Consider the following 25,875-nt stretch of genomic DNA (forward strand, 5'->3'; position numbering starts at 1 on the left):
ATGGTTCTAAATCTTTTAAAAATATTACAATTTTCATAATTACCCAGGAGGTAATGTGATGGTCACCCCCATTTTACAGATGAAACTGGGGTGGGGAGGTTGAGTAACTTGAGCACCAAGCAGTAAGGGGAGCAGCCAAGATCTGAATTTAGGCGGTCTGGTTCAAGAGTCGCTGTTCTTGATCACTACGTTACATCACAGAAAGTAGTGCCATCGAGAGGACAAGCTTTGGCTGGGGTGGGTGACTGTGCCACTGCCCCACTGCTGACCTTCAACATTCTAAGTATAAGGTAATAATGGATTTTAGGTAGAAAAAAATCACGATATAAACATTCTCACAATAACTCTAAGTATTTAATAAGCCTCAGCAGGGTATGGAACAAATACTCTTGACGTTACATATTCTACAAACCTACATACAGAAAACACTACCAGTCTGTCTGCATTGTAAAACACCCATAAAACAGCTTCTCATCCCCTGACGTAGTTCACTGTCCTGACAGGGCTACGACGTGTGAGAAAATAGGTCTGTAATATTGCGAAATAACGTTATTAGAACTATAGTAGCAACCTCAAAAGGCTGTGCAGGTGATGCTGTCACTCAGCTGCAGAAGATCTATGGCCCCAACATGGAGAATAAGCATGTGTAATGTGCAGCTGCCACCGAAGAATTGGTCATTAACAAGCACAAAGCCCCACAACAAAGAGATTTTGGGTCAGCAGAAAAAGTCTGCTCAAATGTCAGCAAAAAGAAATCCCCAGAGATGACAACTGTACAGCTTAGTATCCACCAGTGAATGATTTTATATCATTGTGTAAAGACATTAGAAAATCTGATATTCAATACTGAACAATTTTCTTGCACGACAACAAAAAAAAGGCAAAACTTTGCAGTTACTAAAAATACATACTTGCTTAAATGCTACAAATGGTACCAGAGTCAAGAATGGGTTTGCTCCCTGTGACATACAGATAAGAAAACTGACTCAGAAGCTTAAGTAAATTCCCTAAATTGTTCACTGTCAGACGAAGTGGTGAGCAGACCTTACTTAACCCAGGTCATCGCCTCTGGGTCCGCTGAACTTTTCATGGGTTTCATCATTATTCCTGATGAAATGGAATCTAGTATCTATCTTAGGTACTAGTTTTATCATTGACTATCTTCACTGCACTAAAAGCACCTTCAATAAGCAAATGTATATACTTAAATAAAACTTTGCCAGTTAAGAAATCCCGGAAAGGTGCGCCCCTCCTCAACTACAATTCTGTCAGAAGAACCACTATCCTGAGTCTATTTACATTTCTTTATCTTTTTACTTCACACTTTTTCTAAGCAATATAGTACTGTTTTTCATGCTTATATTTTATATAATAGCATAATGTTAAGTGTAATCTGTTCTTTTTTGTACTCAACATGACGTTAATTAATTTCATTCATGTTAACATCGACTCCTCTGGTTCATTCCTTCCTCATAGTATAAGTATTTAAATTTTTATATATTCAGAATTATGTTTTGAGATGTTTTCTGTTTCTGTGAGACTGATGATATGACGGACTCAAATACCTTTCTGAATAATCTACCCAGAACACAAATGAAAGGCAAAATGTGTTTGTGTACAATCAGGCTCTTCAGATGAAAGAGATCTATCCCCTGAGCCCTCACTCAAACCCCAACCACTGCTGACCCAACAATCCCACTTCTAGGAATCTAGCTAAATCCTAGCTCAAGCCTGTACAAGTGCACTTGTGTGTTCACTGTAGCACTGTTTAGAAGAGTAACAATATCCACATACTGGGACACGGTCAAGGAAATGATGGGACATCCATATTATAAAACATAGCACAAACATAAAAATCCATCAGACAGAGCTATACAAACTGTGGTGGTTTTAAAATATGCCCACAGATCCTTTGATATTCCTCCCTTCAAAAGGTGAAGCCTAATTCCACTTCCCTCGTACGTGGACCTAACTTAGGAGTCTTGCTTTTAACAAAGAAAATGGTGGAAATTATGCTATGTGACTTCTGAGGCTAGGTCCAAAGAAGAGAGAAATAGCTTCCATCTGGCTTTCTCTAGGACCTAGGAACCTCTAGGATTGCTCACTCCTAGGGAATTCCACCTTCCACCACACTGTGCAGATACTCAAGCAGCCCCATCCTATAAAAGGAGAGGAAGCTGAGGCCTGCTGACAGCCAGCCTCTAACTTAGTTCACCTCCAAAGCGAGTCCTTTGTGACTGCAACCTCAAATCTGACCCCAGCTAAGCATGTAGCTAAATCACTACTTAACTCCTAGCCCAGAGGAACCATGAAATAGTAAATATAATAAACCACTAAGTTCTGGGGTTCTGTTATGCAGCAATAACCAGTAATATAATACAAAAATATGAGTATTTCATAGCTGAGCCAAAAGTCAACTTGCAGAATGTTATGTACATGCCTATTTGTATATTCATACCAGCAAACAGTGATTAATCTAGGGAGTTATCGGGAAGGGAGAGGGAGGGAGGGACCAGATCCTTACTCTGTATGCTTTTGCATTCCTTAAAAGATTAAGTGCATGCATTATTAACCTCTACAATTTTTAAAGACTATAAAGATTGAAATAATAAGAAAGAATTTTAAACTAATAAAGATAAAAAACTCTCCCCCTCTGTAAAAGAAAAGAGCAAAATTACCTTAATTTCAGACGCACTGCTAACAAATTCTCTTGTGTGGTTTCCTACTTGACTGCTGATTAAAAGCAGCAAATTGGGGGAGACGTGGGCTAACAGAGGGAGGGGAGGCATAACGCCAATACAAAGACATGATGGTTGAGTTTGTTAGAAAAAGGAGACAGAAGATAAAATAAGCCATCCGAAACCACTCAAATGTAGAAACAAAGACCCTTATTTATCTAGAAGCCTTCGAGAATGTATATCTCACAAGACTATAATCATAAAATAATATTTATATAGCGGTAAATAGTTTATAAAGTATGCCACATGCGGAATTTTGTTTTATCCCATAGTAAGCCTTGAGACATACAGAAGCATTTTTACTGCCATTTTACTGATTTGGAAACATACCCAGGGAGCAAGTGGAGTCAAGGCACAAAAGCACCCTGAATTTCATGCTAGAAGTTCAAACTTGATTATACAGACAATACCATTTATCTGATACTGAAAAGAGAGAGGGTCAAGATTATAGATGTGGGTCCTCTCGTCACTACAGCCAGAATGAGTGTTCCTCCTCGCCACTCAACTCTGCACAACTACGGGCTCAGAAGCAACCTTTTCAGAAACAGTCTTTGTGCAGACAAACAGCTGTTCTTACCAGGGGTTTCTGGGAGATGCTGGAGGCAGCAGGAATTCTTTGTTGAAAATGTAGAAGTGAGAATGCAGAAAATTCTAATTTGTATCAGTTTCTAGTCTCCAGATAATAGCATATGTGTCTAATTATCTCACTTGAGTGCAATCACTTGCGTTTCTGAAAAGGCAGCCAAGTGTATTAGCAAGAAAGGCAGGGTCAACCACTCCTGTGCTTAAATGGCTACAAAGTCACTTTCTGTCGGTATGACTTTTCCTCATCTCTAAAATAGGGAAAACAATAATTAACTCATTTGGTTATTTTGTGGAATTAAAATCCAAGGGTGCAATACCTGAGTAATGTTTGGCAACAGCATTATGTTCACCAAGCGTTATCATCGGTATCATTACCACCACCACCACCTCCGCCATCACTTTACAACAGGGCCAACTTGCAAGTAAAGATGCCCAGGCCTTCTTTACAGCACACACCATCTCCTTCCCCCACACCTTCCCTCGTGCTGTGTCTGCCAATGGTTTCCTTCATTCCACCTCTGAATGTCACATCAACTCAGACCTGGTTCATGCTATTTCCTCTCAGATTTTCCCAACTGAAAAGAGATCTCTCCTTCTCCAGTGCTCATTTGTTTTTTGCACATTTATTACTATACTTAGCATATGGATCTTTTATTACAGCTATTTTTATTCTTTTCAATTAAATCATAAGCATCCTAACGGCAGTATCTATGTGCAATTAATTTTCTGTAGGTCCCACAGTACCCGGCATACTCCCAAAACATACTGGGTTCAAAATGAACATCTGTTGAGTGAATACAACAAAGGAATATCAGAGGCTTATACAGCAGAATTATCACTAAACTCCTATAGGAAGATCAGCAGGATATTTGTAGTTTTGAATCTAAATAACTACAGTAACCTATTACAACTCTGACTTCTCTACTCTTGACCACTATATTTGGATCATCATTAACAGTAATAGTTAACACGTACGTAGCACTTATTATGTGCCAGACACTGTTCCAAGTGCTTTACATATATGTACTTATTTCATCCTTACGCAACACTATAAAGTGGTACTAGAAAGAAACTAAGGCACAGATTTTAAGTGCCTCTTTTCCTCTAACTGTATAAGAGAAAGAAGGGCTAATGAGGCTAATGAAAACATAAATTAGTTAAAATAGAAGTCAACAATTTTTAAAGCTATAATGGCCAAAAGGAACTTATTAAGCACTGCAACGCTCCACAGTTTACTTCAATCAGTCTTCACAAAACCCAGTGGATTGGAATCAGATGTGTTTTACTTTCTGTTCTTTCCCTATTTACATTTCAATGCTTATTAATGACTATGCTTTTTTCCCAAGTAAAAATAAGGTTCTGCTATTTCTTGTCCATAATCGATTTCCACTGATCTACAGAGACACTTCTAGTTGCCTCTGTCTAACTAGTATAAAAGTCAAGGAGAGTGATCTCTAGGCCCCGGATTCCCACAGAAACTTACCTTGCCTGAGGTCAACTGCTTTGCAACTAATTAGTACATTGACAAAGCATGTATAATAAGATTTTTGTAAAAATAAAACAAAAAAAATTCTAAATGAAACCCTTATCTTGAGTGCAACATTACCTGGGATCAGTTTCTTTACGATAATTCACCTCTCTGTAATGAGGTTGCTATTTAAGCTTTAGCTATCTCCAGGAAGTTATAAAAATTATCTTTGACTTCATAATAGAAAAACCCAGAAAGTTTACAATCAAATAAGGTGTGCAAAGATCTCTGGTATCCCTTTTGTTGCTGTTGTTTAACAGTGAAAACAAATTTACTTACTAGAATATGAAGATAACGATTGAATAAGCATGTGGGTCATGTTTAAAAGGCTATTTTATTCCTCACTTACTGATAAAATCCATGACTGCCTGATACTTTCACAATTAGAAGACTTCTATTTGATTTGATGACATCCTGACTACTATAGGACATCAAAATAACTAACTGATGTATGTGCCCATACACAAAACTTTTTATTTACTGAATAGCCTGTAATGGATAAAGTTTTGGGTCTGGGCATACACCGAATTTTTTCGGACTGTAAGATGCACCCCCCCATTTGGGAGGAAAGTGGAGTGCATTGGTGGCCTATGTTATTTATGATAAATATTTTACACATTTTTTGCTTCAAAAATTTCCCCTATTTCCCCCCTCTAAAACCTAGGTGCTTCTTATGGTACTAAAAATATAGTACATCAGTTATTGCACTAAAGTGATGTCCCTACTAAAGTAGTAGCTTTAAATGAAAAGCTAGATATGATTAAGCTTAATGAAGAAGGCATGTCAAAGTAGAGAAAGGCCCCAAACTAGGCCTCTTGCACCAAACTTGCAGTCAGCCAAATTGTAAATGGGAAGGAAATTAAAGTGCTATTCCAGTGAACACACAAATGATAAGAAAGTGAAACTACCTTACTGTTGACCTGGATAAAATTTTAGTGGTCTGAACAGAATATCAAACCAGCCCTTAAACCAAAGCCTAATCCAGAGCAACCACCTTAACTCTCTTCAGGTCTATGAGGGCTGAGAGAGGAGAGGAAGCTGCAGAGAAAAAGTCTGAAACTAGAAGTGGGTTCATGAGGTTTAAGAAATGAAGCCTTCTCCAAAACAAAAGTGCAAGGTGAGGCAACAAGTGCTGATGCAGAAGCTGCAGCAAGTTACCCAGAAGATCTATTAATGAAAGTGGCTACACTAAACAATACATATTCAGTGTATCAGATGAAACCGCCTCACACTGGAAGATGCCATATACACAGGACTTTGAATAGCAAAAGAGGAGAAATCAATGTCTGGCTTCAAAGCTTCCAAAGACAGGCTGACTCTCTCTACTCTGTCTGCACTTTGTAAATGTAACAACGAAGCCTGAATAACAGCACACCTGTTTACAACACGGTTTACTGAAAATTTTAAGCCTGCTGTTAAAACCTACTGCTCAGAAAAAAATTCCTTTCAAAATATTACTGTTCACTGACAAAGCGGAGGGCCACCCAAGAGCTCTGATGGAGATGTACAATGAGATTAACGTTGTTTTCATACCTGCTAACACCACATCCATCTTGTAGCCCATGGAACAAGAGGTACTTCTGACTTTCAGGTTTTATTATTGAAGAAATACACTACCTAAGACTATAGCTGCCATAGAGAGTGACTCCTCTGATCTGGGCAAAGCAAATCGAAAACCTTCTGAAGGGGTTCACCATTCTAGACATTATTAAGCACTGTGAATGTAAACTGTCACGACAGTCACTCATCTCACGGGAACTGAAATGGAGCCAAGAGGTCATGAAGAGGTTGTCTTATGCTCACCCTATCTGTGAATTTTTGAGACCACATCCTGAACTTCGCTTACACTTCACCATGGCAACGAGACTACCTGAACTCTATCCTGAAAGGAGCCAATCCAGCTCACCAGTCTGTATCTTTCGCTTGCATAGAGCATCTAAATGAGGTTTGAATTCTTGGACTTGCCTGCTTACCACAGAGCAGTGATTTTCAACCAGTGTGCCACGAGAATTTTTAAAACATGCAATATCTGACTATTTAGTCATGGGTGTTGACCACTTTTCCCTTCTGTCAAATAAAAAAAAGATAACAATAGGCAACACAATAGCTATCTGGTGTGAATGAGTCAAAATTACACTTATTTTTTTGTAGCGATAGTTAAAAAATACATTGTTTGGTGTTCCGCAGAATTTTAGTAATTGGTTTGTGTGTCATGAGATAAAAAAGGTTGCAAATCGCTGCCCAAGTGGCACGTCTTGGAAGTAGCTTACCTCAGAATCTCACCACTTGGACGCCCCCTACCCTTTTCAACCAGTCGTCACCCCGTGTTAGACAGCCAACAGGAAAGCTGCCTGTGTTACAAACGTGTGGGTTTTGCCAACAGACTGCATTAGAAGAGTAGTAGGCTACACGCTGGCTGCATGCCCCTGTCTTTGTTCTCTTTGGAGTTCAGTTTGGGTTGCTACCTAAATCTGTGCCTCCTGGACTGCAATTTTTTTTTGCTCAGTTAAAGCTTTTGCTCTTCATTACGGCCTAAACCTAGTCTTCGGTTAACACTTCTTATGAGTGGCTTCTTCAGAGGAAATCTACTCCTGGTGAAGAAGCTGTGAAGACTGTTGAAATGGCAAAGGATTTAGATTATGTACATTTAGTTGACAAGGCAGTGGCAGGGTGTGAGAGGATTGACTCCAACTTTGAAAAAGTTCTACTGCAAGTAAAATGGTATCAAACAGCATCTCGTACTACGGTGAAGTTGTTTGTGAAAGGAGTGTAAACTGGTGTGGCAAATTTCATTACTGTCTTATTTTAAGAAATTGTCACAGCCGCCTCAGCCTTCAGCAACCGCCACCCTATCAGTCAGCAGCCATCAACATGGAGGCAGGACCCTCCACCTGCAAAAGTGTTATGATTTCCTGAAGGCTCAGATGATGGTTAGCCTTTTTTAAGCAATAAATTATTTTAAAATTAAGGTATGTACTTTTTTTTTAGACGGTGCTATTACACACTTAATAGACTGCGGCGTAGTATAAAGACTTTTATATGCACTTGGAAACCAAAAAATTCATGACTCCCTCTTTCATGGTGGTCTGAAACTGAACCCACAGTATCTCCAAGGTGTGCCCTGTATATGCTGATGAAAAATAATTCAAAAAGCAGTGACTGAGTATTTGCATATATTAAGAAATTACTGGGACTGATGTCGCCAACATGGTGACATAGGGCATTCCTGACTTTTTTCCCCCATAAGATCAATTAACAAGTATTCATGGACAAGACATCACTGAAAGAATCCTAGAACACGGGCGTGCAGTGGGGATGGTGTGGGTGGTGTGTATGTGTGCCTGTCTGTCTGTCTGTCTGAAGTACTCCTTGCACCAGAGACCAAGACAGACTGCATTAGAAGAGTAGTAGGCTACACGCTGGCTGCATGCCCCTCCCCCAGGATGGCAGAGCCAGGCTGAGAGGTCTCCCCTGTACCCGTGGTTCATTCAACAGGAAAACAGAGCCCAGGGTGGACGTTCAGCTCCCTCAGCACTGTGGGTTGCATCTTGGGAGCCCTGCTTTTGTCTTGCCCATGGGTATTGCCCAGGAATCTGTGGAGCTCAACCACTGGAAATCTGATTGGATGGGGAAGGGGGTGGGGCTTGCAATGACTAGCACTTGGATCTTGGCAGAGCTCCTACCTGCAGTGTCCAAGTAGCAAGCCAAACCAGCAGCTTTGCTCATTTGCAGAACCAAGTCAGTGTGGTACAGCCTGACTAGGGAACTGAACAGGGTGCATATCTACCTGATTCAGGTCTTAAAATGAAGTATTTACCAATCCTGGAGCCTGATCTGCCTTGCCGCAGGCAGGGGAGCTGAGTCATAGCCCTTCCCACTGCTTCCCTTCCAACCCTGCCCGACCAGAAAGAAGGGAAAGAACACCTACGAGCTGCATAGCCAGCAATGCTTGAGCAGAGGCCAAAAGGCAGAGCTGATAGTCTGCAGAGCAAAGCCAGTGGCCCTAATTGGCCAGTGAGGTTGGCTAGAGTCTTACTTGCCTTGGACTTGGTTCTCCCACTGCGACTTACAGGGAAACTAATTCATGGCCCTGACCATAGACCTTCAACCCACCCAACCAGGGAACCTAAACTGAGCATATGCAAAGCTGTGTAGCCACCTGACAGCCAGGCTCACAGAGACACTTGAACAGAGAGCACAACTGGTGGCTTTCACTGTCTGTGGAGCAAAACCAGTGGTACTTTCTGGTCAGGAACTTCGGTGAACAGTCTTGCCTGATCTGGGTCCCCAAACAACAAGTTGTGGGGGCTCCAGGGCTTATCCTGCTGCCCCATTAGGGCAGAGAAGCTAATTCATAGCCCTACTATACTGCTACGTATAGTTCCCAGTCCTGACCACTAAAAAACCCTGACCAGAGAACCCAAGCTACCGTGGAGCCCGTCCTACAGCCTCACCCGGGCAGGGAACCAAGCCAGCAGCACCAACTGGCTGTTCTCAGCCAGCAGCACCCCACCCTGTCCGTCCACTGGCCTCCGAGCCCAGACAGTGACCTCACCCAAAACAGACCCTGAGAGCAAAGCCAATGTGCCCAAATGTGTTACCAGCAAACATGTCTAGAAACCCAAACTGAACTGATTGATGAACTGTCTCCACCACAGCAAACCTGTGAAGTCTGGAAGAGGAGACTGCTTATTCAAATGTAGATACCAACATAAGTAATCATGGATCACCAAAAAACTAGTAATGATGACATCACCAAAAAAACCTAATAAAGTGCTAATAAGTCATTCTAAAAAAAGGGATATCTATGAAGTCTCAAATAATTCAGAACAATCCTCCAAAAATTTAGTGAACAAGAACACACAGAGAGACAACAAAATTAGGAAAACAGTCATGAACAAAAAGAAAAGTTCAACAAAGAAATAGAAACTATCAAAAACAAAACAAACACAAACCCTACCGCTGAAAAACACAGGGACTATAGTGAAGAATGAAATATAACTTCAAAAGCAGATGACAATGCAAAAGAATTGGTAATGTAGAAGACAGAACATTTGAAATTACCCAGTTAGAGGAGCAATAAGAAAAAATGAAAGAGTGAAGAAAGCCTATAGGATTCATGGGACACAATCAAAAGAAACAATATCCACATCACAGGGATTCCAGAAAAAGAAGAGAGGATCAAATATAAAACACCTAATTAAAGCAAAAATGGCTGCAAACGTCCCAATCCTGGGGGTGGAAATGGATATCTGGTTTCACGAGGCCCGAAAGACCCCAAATATTTAGTTTGAACTTCAAGAGTCACACTGAGACACGTCACAGTTAAGCCCTGTTTAATGATGGGGATGCATTCTAAGAAATGTGTCATTAGGCAATTTCATTGTTGTGTGAACATCACAGGTGCACTTACACAAACCTAGATGCTACAGCCTACTTACTACACACCCACACCATACGGTAGAGCTTATTGCTCCTGGGCTACAAGCCTGTACAGCATGTTACTGTTATAAAACATGAGTAAATCAAACACCAGAGAAAATTATGTGACCAAGAGACTCAGTACACATGAGATATATGAGGCTGCTGCCAGCGTAACGAAGCACATTTTATGGGAAACTTTTTATAAGTAGAAAGAGTACACTCAACAACAGCAGTAAGTATACTGCAGTAAATACGCTAGTAACAGCTGTTTAGTGTCACTATCAAGTACTAAGTACTGGACACAATTGGAAGGAGTATATTTTACACAGCCAGCACCACAGTGGATTTGTTCACAGCAGCATCACCACAAACACGAGTGATGCGTTGCGTTATAATGTCATGATGGCTATGACATCACCAAACAACAGGAATTTTTGTATGTTGTATGTTGTTGATTGAAATGTTGTTATGTAGCTTATGACTCTAATTAAATTGTCAAAAGTCAAAGAAAGACTTTTTTTTTAAGATTTTATTTATTTATCTTTAGAGAGGAAGGGAAAGAGAGAAGGAGAGAAATATCAATGTATGGTTGCCTCTCATGAGTCCCCTGCTGGGAACTGGCCTGCAACCCAGGCATGTGCCCTGACTGGGAATCGAACCGCGATCCTTTGGTTCACAGGCCCGTGCTCAATCCACTGAGCTACTCCAGCCAGAGCCAAAGAAAGACTTTTGAAAGCAGCAAGAAAAAGGAGACAAATGACATACAAGGGACGACCTGCCCACCCCCTTGAGACTATCAAAGGATTTCTAAACAGAAATGTTTCAAGCCAGGTGACGACAGTATCATATACTCAAAAATTTGAGGGGTGGGAAACACCTGCCAACTATGACTTCTATACCTGGCAAAGCTGGTTCTTTAGAGAGTCACAGCCTTTCCTGAAAAAGAACGGAAAGAGTTCGTCACCACTAGACATGCCTTACAAAGAAAGCTAAAGGAAATTAATCGACGTCAAGGTAAAGAATGCTAACTGACATCATAAAAACATAAGGAGGTAATATAAAACCCACTGGTAATGATAAAATATGACTTGTATTACAAAGCTACAGTAACCAAAACAGTATGATACTGGCATAAAAACAGACACACAGACCAATGGAACAGAACAGAGAGCCCAGAAATAAACCTGTGCATATACAGTCAACTGATATTGACAAGAAGGCCAAGAATACAAATGGAGAAAAGACAGTCTCTTCAATAAATGGTGCTGGGAAAATTGGATATTATTCACTTGCAAAAGAATGAAACTAGACACCTATCTTATACCATTCACAAAATTTAACTCAAAATGAATCAAAGACTTAAATTTAAGACCAGAAACCATAAAACTCATAGAAGGTGGTCAAAAGGTACAAGCTTCCAGTTATAAGATAAATTAAGTACTAGGAATATAATATAATATGATGACTATAGTTAACACTGCTGTACGGTATATATGAAAGTGAAGAAAATAAATCCTAAAAGTGCTTGTCACAAGTAAAAATATTTTATTCACTATTTTTTGGTTTTGTTTTCTGTATATGTTTTTGTATCTATATGAAATGATGGATGTAACTAAACTCAATTTGGCAATCATTTCATGATATATGTTAAGTCAAATCATTATGCTGTACACTCTAAATTTATACAGTGCTATATGTAAATTATACTTCAATGAAACTATAAAATACTAATTTTAGGTATAATGGTATTATTATGTTTAAAAAACTGTCCTCGTGTTCATATGTAAAATACAATCTCAATATGCACATCTTTATGAGAAAAGCTACCTAAGTATTCCTTAAAGCCAAGTCTTAATCCAATTTACTCTAGAGAAAGGCATAAATGACTCTCATTCCATTATTTGTAAAGTTACTGCTATCTGTTTTCTTTTTTTTTGTCACACTGTGATGTTAAAGAGTTAATGGAATGAGTTAACCTGGAATGAAAGTCAGCTTTAATGTTATAGAAAATTTTTGCAAATAATCCAAGAAAAATTGTTCATACAGAAATTGTGTAAAGTGTAAAAAAGTCTCATATAAGTGGAATAAAAAATCTTATAAATAAGATTCTCAACTATTTTCTATAGCTTTTCATGTAAATAATTATTATTCTTGTTTCTGAAATTTCTCAAGGAAACTACATTTTGGAGGGTTAGTCCCCGTTCTCCTCATCAGCTAAAGAAATGGGCTTTCTATCATCTTTAAACAATGTTAATCACAGTAACAAAAGCATGGTACTACTAAAGTAACTACTATTGCTGCGTCCCCCTGTGGGTCCCATGTTTCCTTATCCTGACCGAATCTCCTGGAAAAACCCCTGTTCTCTGGATCTCGCCGCAGTACTTCATTTTGGGCGGGGTGGGGGGGAGGGGGGATATCCCAGGATAAGCAGAATCACTATTTTCTGCATATCCCCACTAGTTAAGATGTTATAATTCTTACAAAAAATAAAGACAAAGTAAACGAACTGTTATTACAAAAGCATCCGTGTTTTCCACACACGCGCCAAAGGCTCCTTAGGGAGAGCAGCCTCCTTCAGCTGTTCTTCAAGTCAGTGATTCCCAACCTTAGCTATACAAGGGGTGAAAGGGAAAAAATGGAGTTAATTTATAAAAAATCGTGTACTTATTCTTACATGTTTAAACTTCAGTTACCTTCAAAGTACTCTCTATTTCATGCAATACACCTATTGAGATGTTTTTTCCACTGCTCAAAACAGTTTTTGAACTCATTGATTTTTAGGCCTTTTAGAGCTCCTGCCATTTTTTTGTTTCACCTTTTCCACACTGGCAAAATGTTTCCCTTTGAGGACTTTCTTTCACTTGGGGAAACAAAAAATGTTGCTTGGGGCAAGATCAGGTGAATAGAGAAGGTGGGACATAGGGGTCATGCCATTTTGGGTCAAAAGGTATGCTTTAAATCAGCCATCATGAAATGAGTAAACGCGTTGAAAGAGTCTTCAAAAAAAACTCACTAAAGCCGAATGCAGCCTCTCACAACACCACCAGCTGGTACACTGCTACAGATGGGTTCCAAGAACACTCACCTAGTGGGGGAGCCTGTCCTACAAGGCGTCTGCCCTCCAGAAGATAATTCTATTTTTTTGGGTCCCACCCCTTCTATGTTAGAATCACTTGGGCATGTTTTCATGCTACTTTCCCACCCCAGATTTAACTGTCTTAAATGAAATCAACACCAGCATTTTTAACATTCCAGGTAATTCTAAGGTGCTACTAAATTTGAGAAACACTGCTATAAGGTTTCTTCAAGGTTTTATATATTTTTTTAATTAAAATGGAATAACTACAAGATGATAGTTTCTGAGATGTATCCTGCCAGAAACCTCTTTAATAACTGGATTGGGAAGGAAGTTAAAACCACTAGTTTTAGCATTGTCAGTGTCCCTCCCCCGAATCCTTCTCAAAGACAAAAAAGCATATAAGAGAGATTCTCTTCCCTTTCTACTTTATCTAACCCCCAGTTCTTTGTCCTTACTTTGTTGTCTTTCTTCACGAGGCTTTCCTGCTTCAGACATGGACCAACCCACTCTCCCCCTCCAGGCTGCTGGGAGCTCCCAGCTGTTCTCACTCTTAACTTCTCCCCACCCCCATAGGAACCCCCCAGATAAGGTGTCTGATTTTGACTGGGACAATAAAACATTTGATTTGAGCTCAAATTCAAACACACAGCCACACCCAACCCATCAGCAAAATCTCTCTTCATCTCCATTGCTACCACCCTGGCCCACCATCCACTTGGACTGATTTGTTTAAAATCTGCAATGGCTTCCGCTGCATTTCCATCAACTCAAACTTCCTGAAGGACTGCAGCAATCCCCAACACACCTTTCTCTGGCTACCTTCCTTACCTCTTTTACACCACTGCAGAGCACAGATGTCCCTGCCTTGCCAAAATGTCATGTGGACCAAATATCTGAGGCATCGCCTCCTCAACAGGGAGAGTGACCTCAGCACAGGCCTGGTGAGCCAGGCAGGGTTTTCTGTGTCCTCTGTGGCCTGAATGCCCTGTCTATCCCCTTCCACACATCCCTCCTGGCATCTGGGCCTGGCTGGAGGGGCTTTATCAGAACAGAGAAAAACAGAATTGCCCAGGGACATAGTACAGGCATGTCGCACAGATACTGCGTGTTCAGTTTCAGACGACCACAACAAAGAGTTATAATCTTTTCACTGGTGGAGCATCTTGCCTTCAATTTGTTAAAAAAAAAAATCTAACACCTGCGAAGTACACGAAAGCGAAGTGCAATAAAACGAGATGCAACTTCTGGTCAAGATGGAGGCATAGGTAAACATACTTTGCCTCCTTGCACAACCACAGGAAAAATTACAACTACACCTCAAAAACAAGTAACACCCAGAACTGTCAGAAAATCACGCTGTATGGAAGGCCGACAACCAAGGATTTAAAGAAGCCACATTCATCCAGACCAGTAGGAGGGGTGGAGGGGTGTGAAGCCGTGGTATGGAGCAGAAAAAGGTGGCAGTATGGGTGGTCCAACACTCACATGTGGTGGATAAAAATCGGGAGGGATACCGTGGGAGCGAGTATCTGTTCTTTTATCCTATTCTTTTATCTTTTATTTTTTCACCGAAAATGTGTGCCAGGTCCTTGGGATGTGGTGGTGGTGAAGTCAGCACTGCCCAAGAAGCTGACTTTTTCTGCTCAGGAAGGGAGGGAGACTTACATAAAACACGATGCAAACAGACATGGTCTTCTGAAGGCCTGTAACTAGAGGTCAAGAAGTGCCCCCCAAGGAAGCACAGCTAGAGCGGAGATCTAAAGGCTTAAATGGGTGTTAACATGGGAAAGGCAAGGATAGGAGGGCACAGCTCTTCTGGGAGCTAGAACAGTACAGGTGCACCTCGAAGACACTGCAGATGCGGTTCCAGAACACGGCAACAGAACAATTCATTATCTTTTTGCTGGTGGACGACTTGCTTTCAATTTGTTAAAAAAAAAAAAGCAACATCAGCGAAGTGCCATATGGTGAAGCACAGTAAAACAAGGCAGGCCTCCTGGCTGGCACAGCTCAGTGGATTGAGCATGGTCTTGGGAATCAAAAGGCTGCTGGTTTGATCCCAGTCTAGGGCACATGCCTGGGTTGCAGGCCAGGTCCCCAGTAAGGGGGCATGTGACAGGCAACCACACATTGATGTTTCTCTCCCTCACTTTCTCTCTCCCTTCCCCTCTCTAAAATTAAATAAATAAAATCTTAAAAAAAAACACAAGAAAACCCAAGGCAGGCCTGGGTATAAAGCCCTGTAACAGAGAGCTTCACAGAAGGATCAAACACAGGGTCACTGTGAATGGAGAATGGTGAGAAACACATTTAATTTTAATTTGTGCCAGATGCTCTACATGTATCTCATTTATCCTGTGAGTTAGCTGTATTTCATGAGCTCGATTTTAGAGGAAACTGAGGCACAGAGAGGTTCAGTAACTTGCCGAGTTCACTTAACAGCAATGCAGTTATTCTCCCCTTTGTATCTTCCCCAAAATACAACAGAGCACATATACTGGGGGGAAAGTACTAGAACTAGTGGCTCAAATTCACTGTGAAGTAAAAACAAACAAAAAAAAGCCGTCAAGCCAGTTCTTACTGAACAGTCAGGTAATATATTAAAATTGTCATTTTTCAACTAGTTTCCTGTCATTGTCATTATGCACTCATAATGACAATGTTTTGTAAGAGTGGGTTAATTCTCATTTTAAGAAACTGTACCTTGTAATTATGTTTGAGATTAAAACAAACAAAACCCTAAAAATACTTTGTGAAAGTAATTTGAATAGTGATTAAAAAATGCTTGACCTGGCAAGTGTGGCTCAGTGGACTGAGCACCAGCTTGCAAACCAAAAGGTTGCTGGTTCAATTCCCAGTCGGGGCACATGCCTAGGCTGCAGGCCAGGGCCCCAGTCGGGGATGTGAGAGAGGCAACTGGTGAATGTAATTCTCGCATATCAATGCTTCTCTCCCTCCCTTCCCACCTCTTTAAAAATAAATAACAAAATCTTTAAAAAAAAAGTCTTGCTGCAACAGTGTGGTGACTGGTGGGGGGAGGAGTGTATACGGGAACTAAATGGTAATGGAAAGAAATATAAAAAAGACTAAGAAAATAAAAACAAAAAATGCTTTGCTGTAGTTTCCAAAATTTCCAGAAAATGATACATATTTATAATCAGAAAAGAAATTAATAAAGACACAGACAAGCTAACAAAATAACAAGCTAAAAATGACAAACAACATACCCCGTACTTTGCCACATATAATGCACACTTTTTTGCCCAAGTTTTTGAGGGAAAAATAAGTATGTATATTATACATGGGTAGTACTAATTCTGTATCTATATAAATGTTTTAAATTCTTTTATTTATGCGCATGCTTCAAAAGTATAACTCTAGAAAGCAATAATGATATTTATATGCAAAATAATATTCTGGAATATGATCATTGGTTTTGTTCCTAAATATAAATAAATAAATAAATAGAATTAAAAAATTAAAAGATTTTTTCCCTGAAAGTCTGAGCCAAAAACATGGCTGCGCATTTATACATGGCAAAATATGGTACTTGATAAATGAGCAAAGGATCTGAACAGACATTTCTCACAAGAAGACATATAAATGATGTAAATATGAATATATATGAATGTGGTAGAGAATTACTAGGGAAGGAATATATATATATATATATATATATATATATATATGTATGTGTACACACACACACACACACACACACACGCACACACAGTCCTGTTTATTTTTTTTAAATCACAATTCCAAACCATCTTCTTTGGTTCTTTCTCTCCTCATAGTCTGCATCTCTCCACCTGGACATATGCCTCATAGAGCCAGGGCTTTTCTGTCTTACTTTCCACTAGATGCCTGTGCTTAAAACAGCGACTAACAGAACAGGCAGTCAAAACAAACATCTGTTCCCCAAATAAGTGAACATAATATTGCATGATTTTCCTACTCTATATTCCTTGAGACAACATCTGATGCTGTTAAAAATGACCAACAATTTTCACATGCAATCTCAAAAACATGAGTTGAACACAGACCTGCTGTCCATCCTGAACCATGTCACACTCTCTTGTACCCTTGCCCAAACTCTTGCTACTAAAAATCATCTGGGCATGTGTCTTCCTTGCACCATAAAGAATAAATTCATCCACAGAGAGACCCTAAAATATAAACCCTCTAACTATACATAAAATGGGGGGAAATTATTTTCTTCATAATCTGAAAATGTTAACAAGTCCCTGCAGAAAAGAATGTTCAAAGTATGGCTGTCTTTCAATAACAATTAGAGCAGCTGAAAAATAAAATAACCGCTATACATAATTCAATGGGACAATTGGAAAGTAACCTTAATTCCTGTTTCTTTGACCTCAAGTATCTATCTTACTTTATAAATAAGAAGAACCCCCTCACCCCCAGCTATAATAATGGGTAAGATTAGAGCAGGGACCACTCATGTTTACAAGATGTATACAGTGGTTCTTTGATAAAGTCAAGCCAGCAATTACAGAGTATGTATTTTGTTCAATAATTCAGTTCAATCAACATGTGTGCATACCTACGATGTACGGGGCATACTCTTAGGAGCCAGGATAAATAAATCATAGATACCACTTTCAAGGAACTTAGATGGAGACTAAAAGACAAAAGAGGAAAAGGTTTATTGAATCCAATGCGGTCTAAGTCCTATAAAAGTGATAGGCACCTAATGTGGTAATGTTGCTGGCATTCTTCACTTTTTCGTAGAACACACATCACACAAGAGTTTGCCAAAGAAAGACGTTATGTTCCTTTTGGGATTGGTATCAAATAAACTGGGCTAAATAAATAGCACCAAACAAAATAGTGAATGGTATGTTCAAAAAAGCAATGTTACAACAATTAGAAGCACCCATGTTACCACAAAATAAAACATTAAGCACCAGGTCCTATAAAAATTCAACATGTTACATAAGTTTTCAAGATTCAAAGAGAATAGGAGGAACTTAAGTTCAGGGCAGTGTTACACATTGAACAACAAAAATTGTTTATAATAACTGTATTATCTGATTCCTTTGGGAAAAAAATTTGAGGCAATGCTTTCTTTCTTTTTTCTCAATAAATTCCCCTGGGCTAGAAAGGACATTTGAAATCACCCCACTGACTCTGGAGCTGTTCTCAAAGTATTGTGTTATTCACCGTCAACATCAGCAGTATACCTTGGTATTTCCTGGCTGAAAAAAAATAATTTTTAAAGATTTTATTTATGTTATTTTTAGACAGAGGGCAAGAGAGGGAGAAGGAAAGGGAAACATCAATGCGTGGTTGACTCTCAGGCACTCCTTACTAGGGCCCTGGCCCACAACCCAGTATGTGCCCTGACTGGGATCCAACTGGCAACCCTTTGGTTCACAAGCTGGTGTTCAATCCACTGAGCCACACCAGCCAGGGCAAGTTTTATAAAGTTAAGGCCACACCACAGTTTCAGGATGCTCAGCAGCATGGAATTAGAGTTAATAAAGGTCAACAGGAAAAGACACCTAAGAATTTAATAGAACATTTTGAGAACACCCTCCCGTAGTTGCCCAACAATAATAGTATTACATTTTGGGGTAATCTATCCAGTCTTCCCCCCACTCAACACGAATGTTTCTATAGAATTACTAAAGCTAAAATAAAAGTATATCCTGCCTATGTTCAGCCAGCAACCAGTAGGAAAAAGGCATAGACAATAAAAAGCACAGAGGTAATCTAAGAACAGGAACCACACGGGGCACTGGGACACCCAGGAGAATAAAAACTCTACAAAGCTGCACAACAATGTGAATGTACCTAATGCCACTGAATGGTGCACTTAAAAATGGCTCACATCATAAATATTGTTATTTATATTTTCCCACAATGAAAACAAAACAAAACATCTTCCACCCCCTACCAAGAAAATCTCCAAGAAGCCAGGGCTTGGTCCATTTTGTATCCTTAGCATCTAGAACACGGCAGCACATTAGACACGCTCAATAAATATTTGTTAATAAAGCTGGAGAAAATGGGTCTAGTGATAGGGTCTGTGTACGTTTTTTCCTCTAGTTTCTACCTCAGTTAACTCTGAAGAATAAGGATAATAAAAAGATAACCTAAATATTGCTTATAAAACACACACCCTAATGGTTTACTACTGATATTTATGACATCAACCAGGTTCGTATATCTATTCTTCCATGTTAGTGAACTCAGAATTCCAAGGAAGAAATCCATTTCTCCCAAACTGAAAGCACAGGGAAAATGTATCAATTGTTTCTACATGGAAGCAAGATGTACGTGTGTGTGGCAGGTGGTGGAGGGGCAGGGGAGGGCAGCGCCGAAGTCCAATGGTTGAAACGTAAGCAGGGTCTACTTAGAGTCTGTCAAGGCAAATTAAGGCTGCCCCGGCTGACCAGCTTAAAGTGACTTGTTTCACCAGCAAAACAAGCAGACTTAGGTATTCACATTTCACATCTGCAAGCAGAGTACAAAAACTTCACAACTAAAAATGTTCTTCAAAACACAGTATGGCCCTGACTGGGTAGCTCGGTTGGTCAGAGCACCATCCTGATATGCCAAGGTTGTCTATCGGCCTGTCTCTTTCTCTCCAAAATCAATAAACCCACACAGTATGAAATTCTAATATGCGTTTAGTTTCAGAATTTATTCACATCTTTGCTAGACTGAGAAAGACTACTCATCTGGTGGACTATCATTTATTGATGCCCACTAAGGGCAGCCCTTGGGGCAGGCTGTAGGGATTCATGAATAAATGGGGGTTGAAACAGGTCAGTATACCAGACTTCATGCATATACTTTCCTGGCTGATAGTTCTTTGTGTATTCTAGATAGATGAAAATCCATTTCCTGAACCTTTCTAAACTCATCTGTTGACTTAGTAGTGGAACTTTTGAGAAGAATGGAAAATTTCCATCCTGGAGATCCTATAAAAATAAATAGCGTGTGATTAATGGGCTCTTGATATCTAACTGAGAACAATGGTAATATATTGTGGTGGTGGTGTGAGGAGGGTAGGTTATTCCACAAGAAATTCTAATGTCTACTTTTGCCACTGTTGCAATGAAACATACTGTCAGTAAATGTGGAACTGTATTATTGGTTTTTCATGAAGAAAACATATGGCTTATGTAACAATTACATAGTACTTACTATGTACCAGCGACTGGCTAATTGTGTAATGGCTTTGCCAAAGTTCATCCACATGATGACACAGTGGTAAGAGAGAAACTGATTTCTGCGACTGCACCCCTGCTGTCCTGAGTGGAGTGGGCACCATGGGAGCAGCCCCTTCTATTCCTGGGTGTCCCTAGGTCTTGTACCACCAACATTCTCTACATTGTATGAAGTTACCAACATTGTAACTTCATACAATGTAGAGGAGACAAATTCACTTTTAACTGGAAGCCTTCTTGGTATAACTCAATTTTTAATTAGCACCTTAAAGATTTGGAAAAGGTTTAGGAGGATTCTGTGTCCCAAGTAAGCAACTTGTTGGTTTATTCATCTTGTATCTTTGTGTAATGGAAAATTAAATATATATAACACATAGGAAGAGAGCAAGGGCATTACTGTATTCTTTTCACCAAGGTAGCTTTCCTCAAAGAAAACATCTAAGAGTACAAACGAGGTAAGCAATAACAAGTTTGAGGGATCTTTACTGCGTGTGCAAATTTCTTCCTCTCCATGGAACTAATCCACAAAAAAAATCTGGTGTGAAGATTCAACTCGAAAAAGATCAAGGTCAGTAGACTATACAGATGTATATAGCAGTAGGTATCAAACCAATACCAATGTTATGAAAAGCTTAGAACATGCCAAGCCTCCTCAGGGAGCATGTAACTTGAATGAGCTCATTTAACGCTCCCAACAGTTCTGAGACAGGAATATTGTTTTGCAGTGACAGGAACTGAGGCCCAGAGAAGGCCACCCAGCTAGTGAGTGGCAGAGTCTGGATTTGGACCAGGCTGTTTAATTCCAAAGCCTGTGTATGTGAATGCTGAAATGGAACTGTTGATTTTCCACTATAAACCTGTTCTTCCCTAGTCTCCCCAATGGGTGCATTACCAGTTGTTCAACCCCCAAACCAAAATGTCATCCTTGGATGCCTCCCTCCTCCTCACTCCAACATCCAATCCATTAGCAAGTGACTTTAGTTCCAACTCCTGAACAGATCTAGAATTCATCCACTCAATCTCCACCACTGCATGCCATCCATCATCTTTGGTCTGGCCGACTACAAGAGTCTCCTGTATTTGTCTCCAAGCTATTGTCACTCTTATGAGGGATGATTTCCTGGCAACCCATTTTTTATTTTTTGCTTGAGAAACAATACAGAATCTCTCTAGCTTTCCTAATTTTCTCCTTTTTTCAATAAACACACATGAGGTATTTGCTGTGAGCAGGCACTGTTTTTGTACCTAAGAGACAACCCTCAGTACAAGAAGTCTGAAGCTTTACCTGACAGAAAGACCAAGTATTCAATTGAATGATGAACTGAATGGAAAAAAAAAAAACCCAAAAAGTTAAATTCATGAAGTGGCACATACTCACTACGGATTTATTTCATTTCCTAATTTGGTACACATTATGGTGGCTTTTGAAGCCTGCGACTCACTTTAGAAAGTCCCTGTTATTTGAAATGTCATGTTTTCCCCATACCCCCACTCACCCACCACCAGTGTGAGGACAGTTCAACTATGGCTTGCCTGAGCACTGATACATGTAATCAAAAGAGGTGGAAATGGCCATCTCCTCCTGACAATCTATTTGAACTCCTTGTACTTTTCCATTAAAGTCCTTGGACTTTTCCATTGAAGACTCAATAAAATCCCTTCTTTCCCCTAAGGTTGCTCAGGGTATGTTTCTGTCACTTGCCACCAAGAGTCTTGGTAACAGCCTCTCTCTTCTTTCTTCCCTTAATGTTTCTCATTGCACTACTACAATCTATCCTGTTTGCTAATGTGTTCATCCTCTCCCCCATAAACTAAAGATATTTATGAAACTGCACAAAAGACTATGAAGGACATTTAAAAATTTTTTTAAAAGATTTTATTTATTTATCTTTACAGGGGAAGGGAAGGAGAGAGGGAGAGAAATATCAATATATGGTTGCCTCTCCTGTGTGCCCTGCTGGGAACTGGCCTGCCACCCAGGCATGTGCCCTGACTGAGAATCAAACCTTGATCCTTTGGTTCACAGGCCCACACTCAATCCACTGAGCTACACCAGCCAGGGCTGCAGGACGTTTTAAAAGAAGAATTTCAGCAATGTTTTCTATCCTCTCCCACAATATTCTGGGCATGGCTGTATTGTGGATTTAAGCAGTATCACCTTGGTAAGCCAGTATCACCTAATGTGGCAAAATGGTTAAATGAGAGTTTGGATTCCAGTCTCTGACGACAAACATGTAAAACAAACAACACAGAATAAGTTAGGTAACTTCTAAGTCTCAGTTTTATCTATAAAATGGGGATAATACTGTGAGGATTCCATGGATGTGGTATGGACCCCAATTAGCATAGTGTGAAGTACATAAAAAAATGCGTAGTACAAATTAGCTCTATCACTGTATTTCATAATGACTCTATCAAATTACACACTGTACATGAAGACTAGAACATTTATTTCTTTTTTGAGATATCCTCTACAGAGCCTTTCTTTAGTTTCAAGGTAACATTACTGTCTGTAAAAAATGGATTCCAGTTTATGTTGGTTATATTAGTTCATGAAAAGGGCTTTCATATGGTTCAGCACTCATTCCGAGTTTTCCAAATAGCACTAACCTCTTGTGAGACTTTGAGTAATAAACACAACAAGCAGCAAATGTTAAAACAGGGCAAAAAAATGTGTTGTGAAGGCAAAAGAAAAAGAGTAAGGACCCTCAGTTTCTTTAATCAGCAATTCATTAGAGAAACAAAAAAGATCACTGCAACAAAGTAACAAATACAAAATTATTGGTATAAAATTAGCACCAAGATATACTGTTTCATCCTAGATTGTTCACTTTTACAATAAAACATCTCATAATATTGAAAATATGATGAACATGACTTACTGATCCTTTTCTTAAATGATCTCAAAATTAGATCTGCAAAGCCAGTTTGTCACATGCACAATTCAACAAAGCAAACAAAAAAATCGGCAAAGCAAACAAAAAAATTGGCAAAACAAACAAAAGTTGTTACTGTCTCACTCAGATTATTCTAGCAAAAGCAGGTGTGTGCCTGAACTGTCTGGTTTTGCAAGCTGTCCTCTCTATCTAGATAAAAACTAATGTTAGGCTAAACATACAGTAGGTGAATAGAATTTAAATCCATGAAAACCTGACTCCCTTCAAGTAACTTATTTTGGTTTACTGACCATTACCCTAACTTCTATAATAGTGCGCAAATAAAATGTAATTTAAACAGCAAATACCAGTTTTCTAGCCTTTTCCAAATAGAACATTTTAAAGTCCCCAAAGAGAAAAGGCCTAAAGGAAAAGCCCCTTTCCGCAAGAAAAGTTCTGCCCTCACTGACGACGTCACCGAGGTCCTGACTATACTCAAGCAAGTATATTAAGGCTGCACAGCTGATGCACTGATGCGCGCCTCGGCTGGTTTATGGCACACGAGGGGCAGGAGGCGCCCTTCCCACCCGGGCATAAGCCTCACCAGCGCCCGGGAGAGCAGGGTGCGCTTCCCAAAAGCTCCCACCCCGCCACATTAGCCCCAGAGTCTTGACTTGAAAGGTGTGGGGCCATGAGACTATAAATCATTTGTTCGATACTACACAATTAGCCGATAAAACGCCACGGAGACTCCTGAAAAGTTCCCCAACGAACTGGTAGACATGTTTCCAGCCCACCTACTCTTTAGTACAAAAGAAAGCACTAGATAAAGGGAAAGGTTGGAACAACTAATGTAACACTAGGGGAAGGCTGGTACAACTAACTTGAGCCCTTCGCTGAAGGTCCGTCCTCCGGGCAACTCAACAGGTTATACGCACTCCTCCAGGTTTGCAACCTCGGTTCGCAGAAAAACCAAAGGGATGGACCAGAGACAGTCTGCTCAGCAGGCGGCTCCGGGGCAAGGAGCAGGCCGGCCGGAGGCTTAGTTTCCCCTAGTCCTGTCCAGTCGCCTCCAGCTTGGACCCCTGCGTTCGGCGTAAGACACGCAGAACTTTTCCTTACAACCACCTCCCAACTTGGAAACTCCCGCTGGGCAGTGGCGCCCCCCGCAGCCACTTACCCGCCGAATCTCCGCCTTCTACGGCGACCTTCAGCAGCGCCAGCACCAGCAGCGCCCCCACGAACAACAGGGCCCAGCTACCTCGCGTGCCGAGTCCCATTGTTCTCAAGGCAGGACGCAGTGGCCTCGTGGGTCCTCAACCACGGTGGCAGTGGCGCGAGCTAGAGCGGTGCCTCTACACACCCGAGTCTGTTCCGCGTCCGCTTCCGCGCGCACGCCCGCCCTCCCGCCACCTGCCCCGCAGTGGCTCGCTAGGGTGCCGCGGCAGGGCCTGGAGCTAGCGCAGCGAACCCAGCCCGAGCGGTGGGACGGTGCCCGGCGGGGAAACGCGGGGGCGGGGCCGGTATGCGGGGGGCGGGGTTTGCAAGGGTTGGCGCCCAGATTCAGCTCCCCGCCTCCCCCTCCGAGGTGCGCGTGAGAGCAGGGAACGCTCGAGCAAGTTTCCTTTCTTGTCGGAAATGGCAAGTTTTGTTCTCTCCGATAAAAGCGAGCACCGCTGCCTCTCCGGATGCTGAGCACACCAGCCTTCGCTGGGCCCGGAAGGATGTCTGTGATGCGTAGCTTTCGGGTGGGGGCACTGGGGAGCGTGCAGATGACAGGGAAAGTTTGCAGGCGAGGGCAGCAGAGCAGGGAACGAGAGAAACTCGTGGTGGGGTGGGGGTGGGATTCCTTCTGAGAGGTCCTGGGATGTTGGCGCTTTCCTTTCTTGACGCGGCCTAAGTTGGGTGGGGAGGGGGTGGCGATGACAGACAAATTTCATTGCTTAAGTTCATATGTAAAAAAGCCATGATCCTATATCACTAATTGTACCTCATCCTCTTCCACAGGTTCCCTGCATCTCTGGGTAAAGATACATTCTGTGCAAAAAAAAGATTAGTGGAGTGGGGAGGGATAGACGGGAACAGAAGAGTTGGTAACATTTCATAGGCAAGTATAGCCAGCCACCAAGGCTGAGGTTGCACAAATCCCACCTAGTCCCTTCTCTCCTTGGTGTCTGCTGTCCCAGTTCAGATGGAAAAACGTGTTTTGAATAGTTTTTGGATAAAGCCCACTTAAGCCCTTGGAACCAGTTCCACTAATTTGTCTTGACTTGCAGTGCTTCTAAAGTGCATATCTTTTTCCTGAAAACTGAGAAGCGACCTGTAGCAACCTGTGGCTGATGCAGGAGAAAGACTGGTTTCAGTCCTGGTTTGGGGGGCAACCCTCAGCAAGGATGAAAGACCGAAGAATCCAGGGCACTTAAAAACAGGGTGGGGTCCCTGGCTG

General features: G+C 40.9%; 1 protein-coding gene across 1 annotated transcript in view; it reads right to left on the bottom strand.

The window, feature by feature from the left end:
- The window catches only part of TMEM123 (transmembrane protein 123), a 36,885-nt gene extending 11,957 nt beyond the window's left edge, over positions 1-24,928 (bottom strand). The window contains exon 1 of the mRNA XM_037151881.2: positions 24,610-24,928. Coding sequence (XP_037007776.2) covers positions 24,610-24,709 — 100 coding nt within the window. The 5' untranslated portion in view covers positions 24,710-24,928. The remainder of the gene's footprint in view (positions 1-24,609) is intronic.
- Positions 24,929-25,875: the final 947 nt, after the last annotated feature.

This window comes from Artibeus jamaicensis, unplaced genomic scaffold (genome assembly GCF_021234435.1).
Source record: "Artibeus jamaicensis isolate MK-2021 breed Jamaican fruit bat unplaced genomic scaffold, CSHL_Jam_final contig_585, whole genome shotgun sequence".
NCBI lineage: Eukaryota > Metazoa > Chordata > Mammalia > Chiroptera > Phyllostomidae > Artibeus > Artibeus jamaicensis.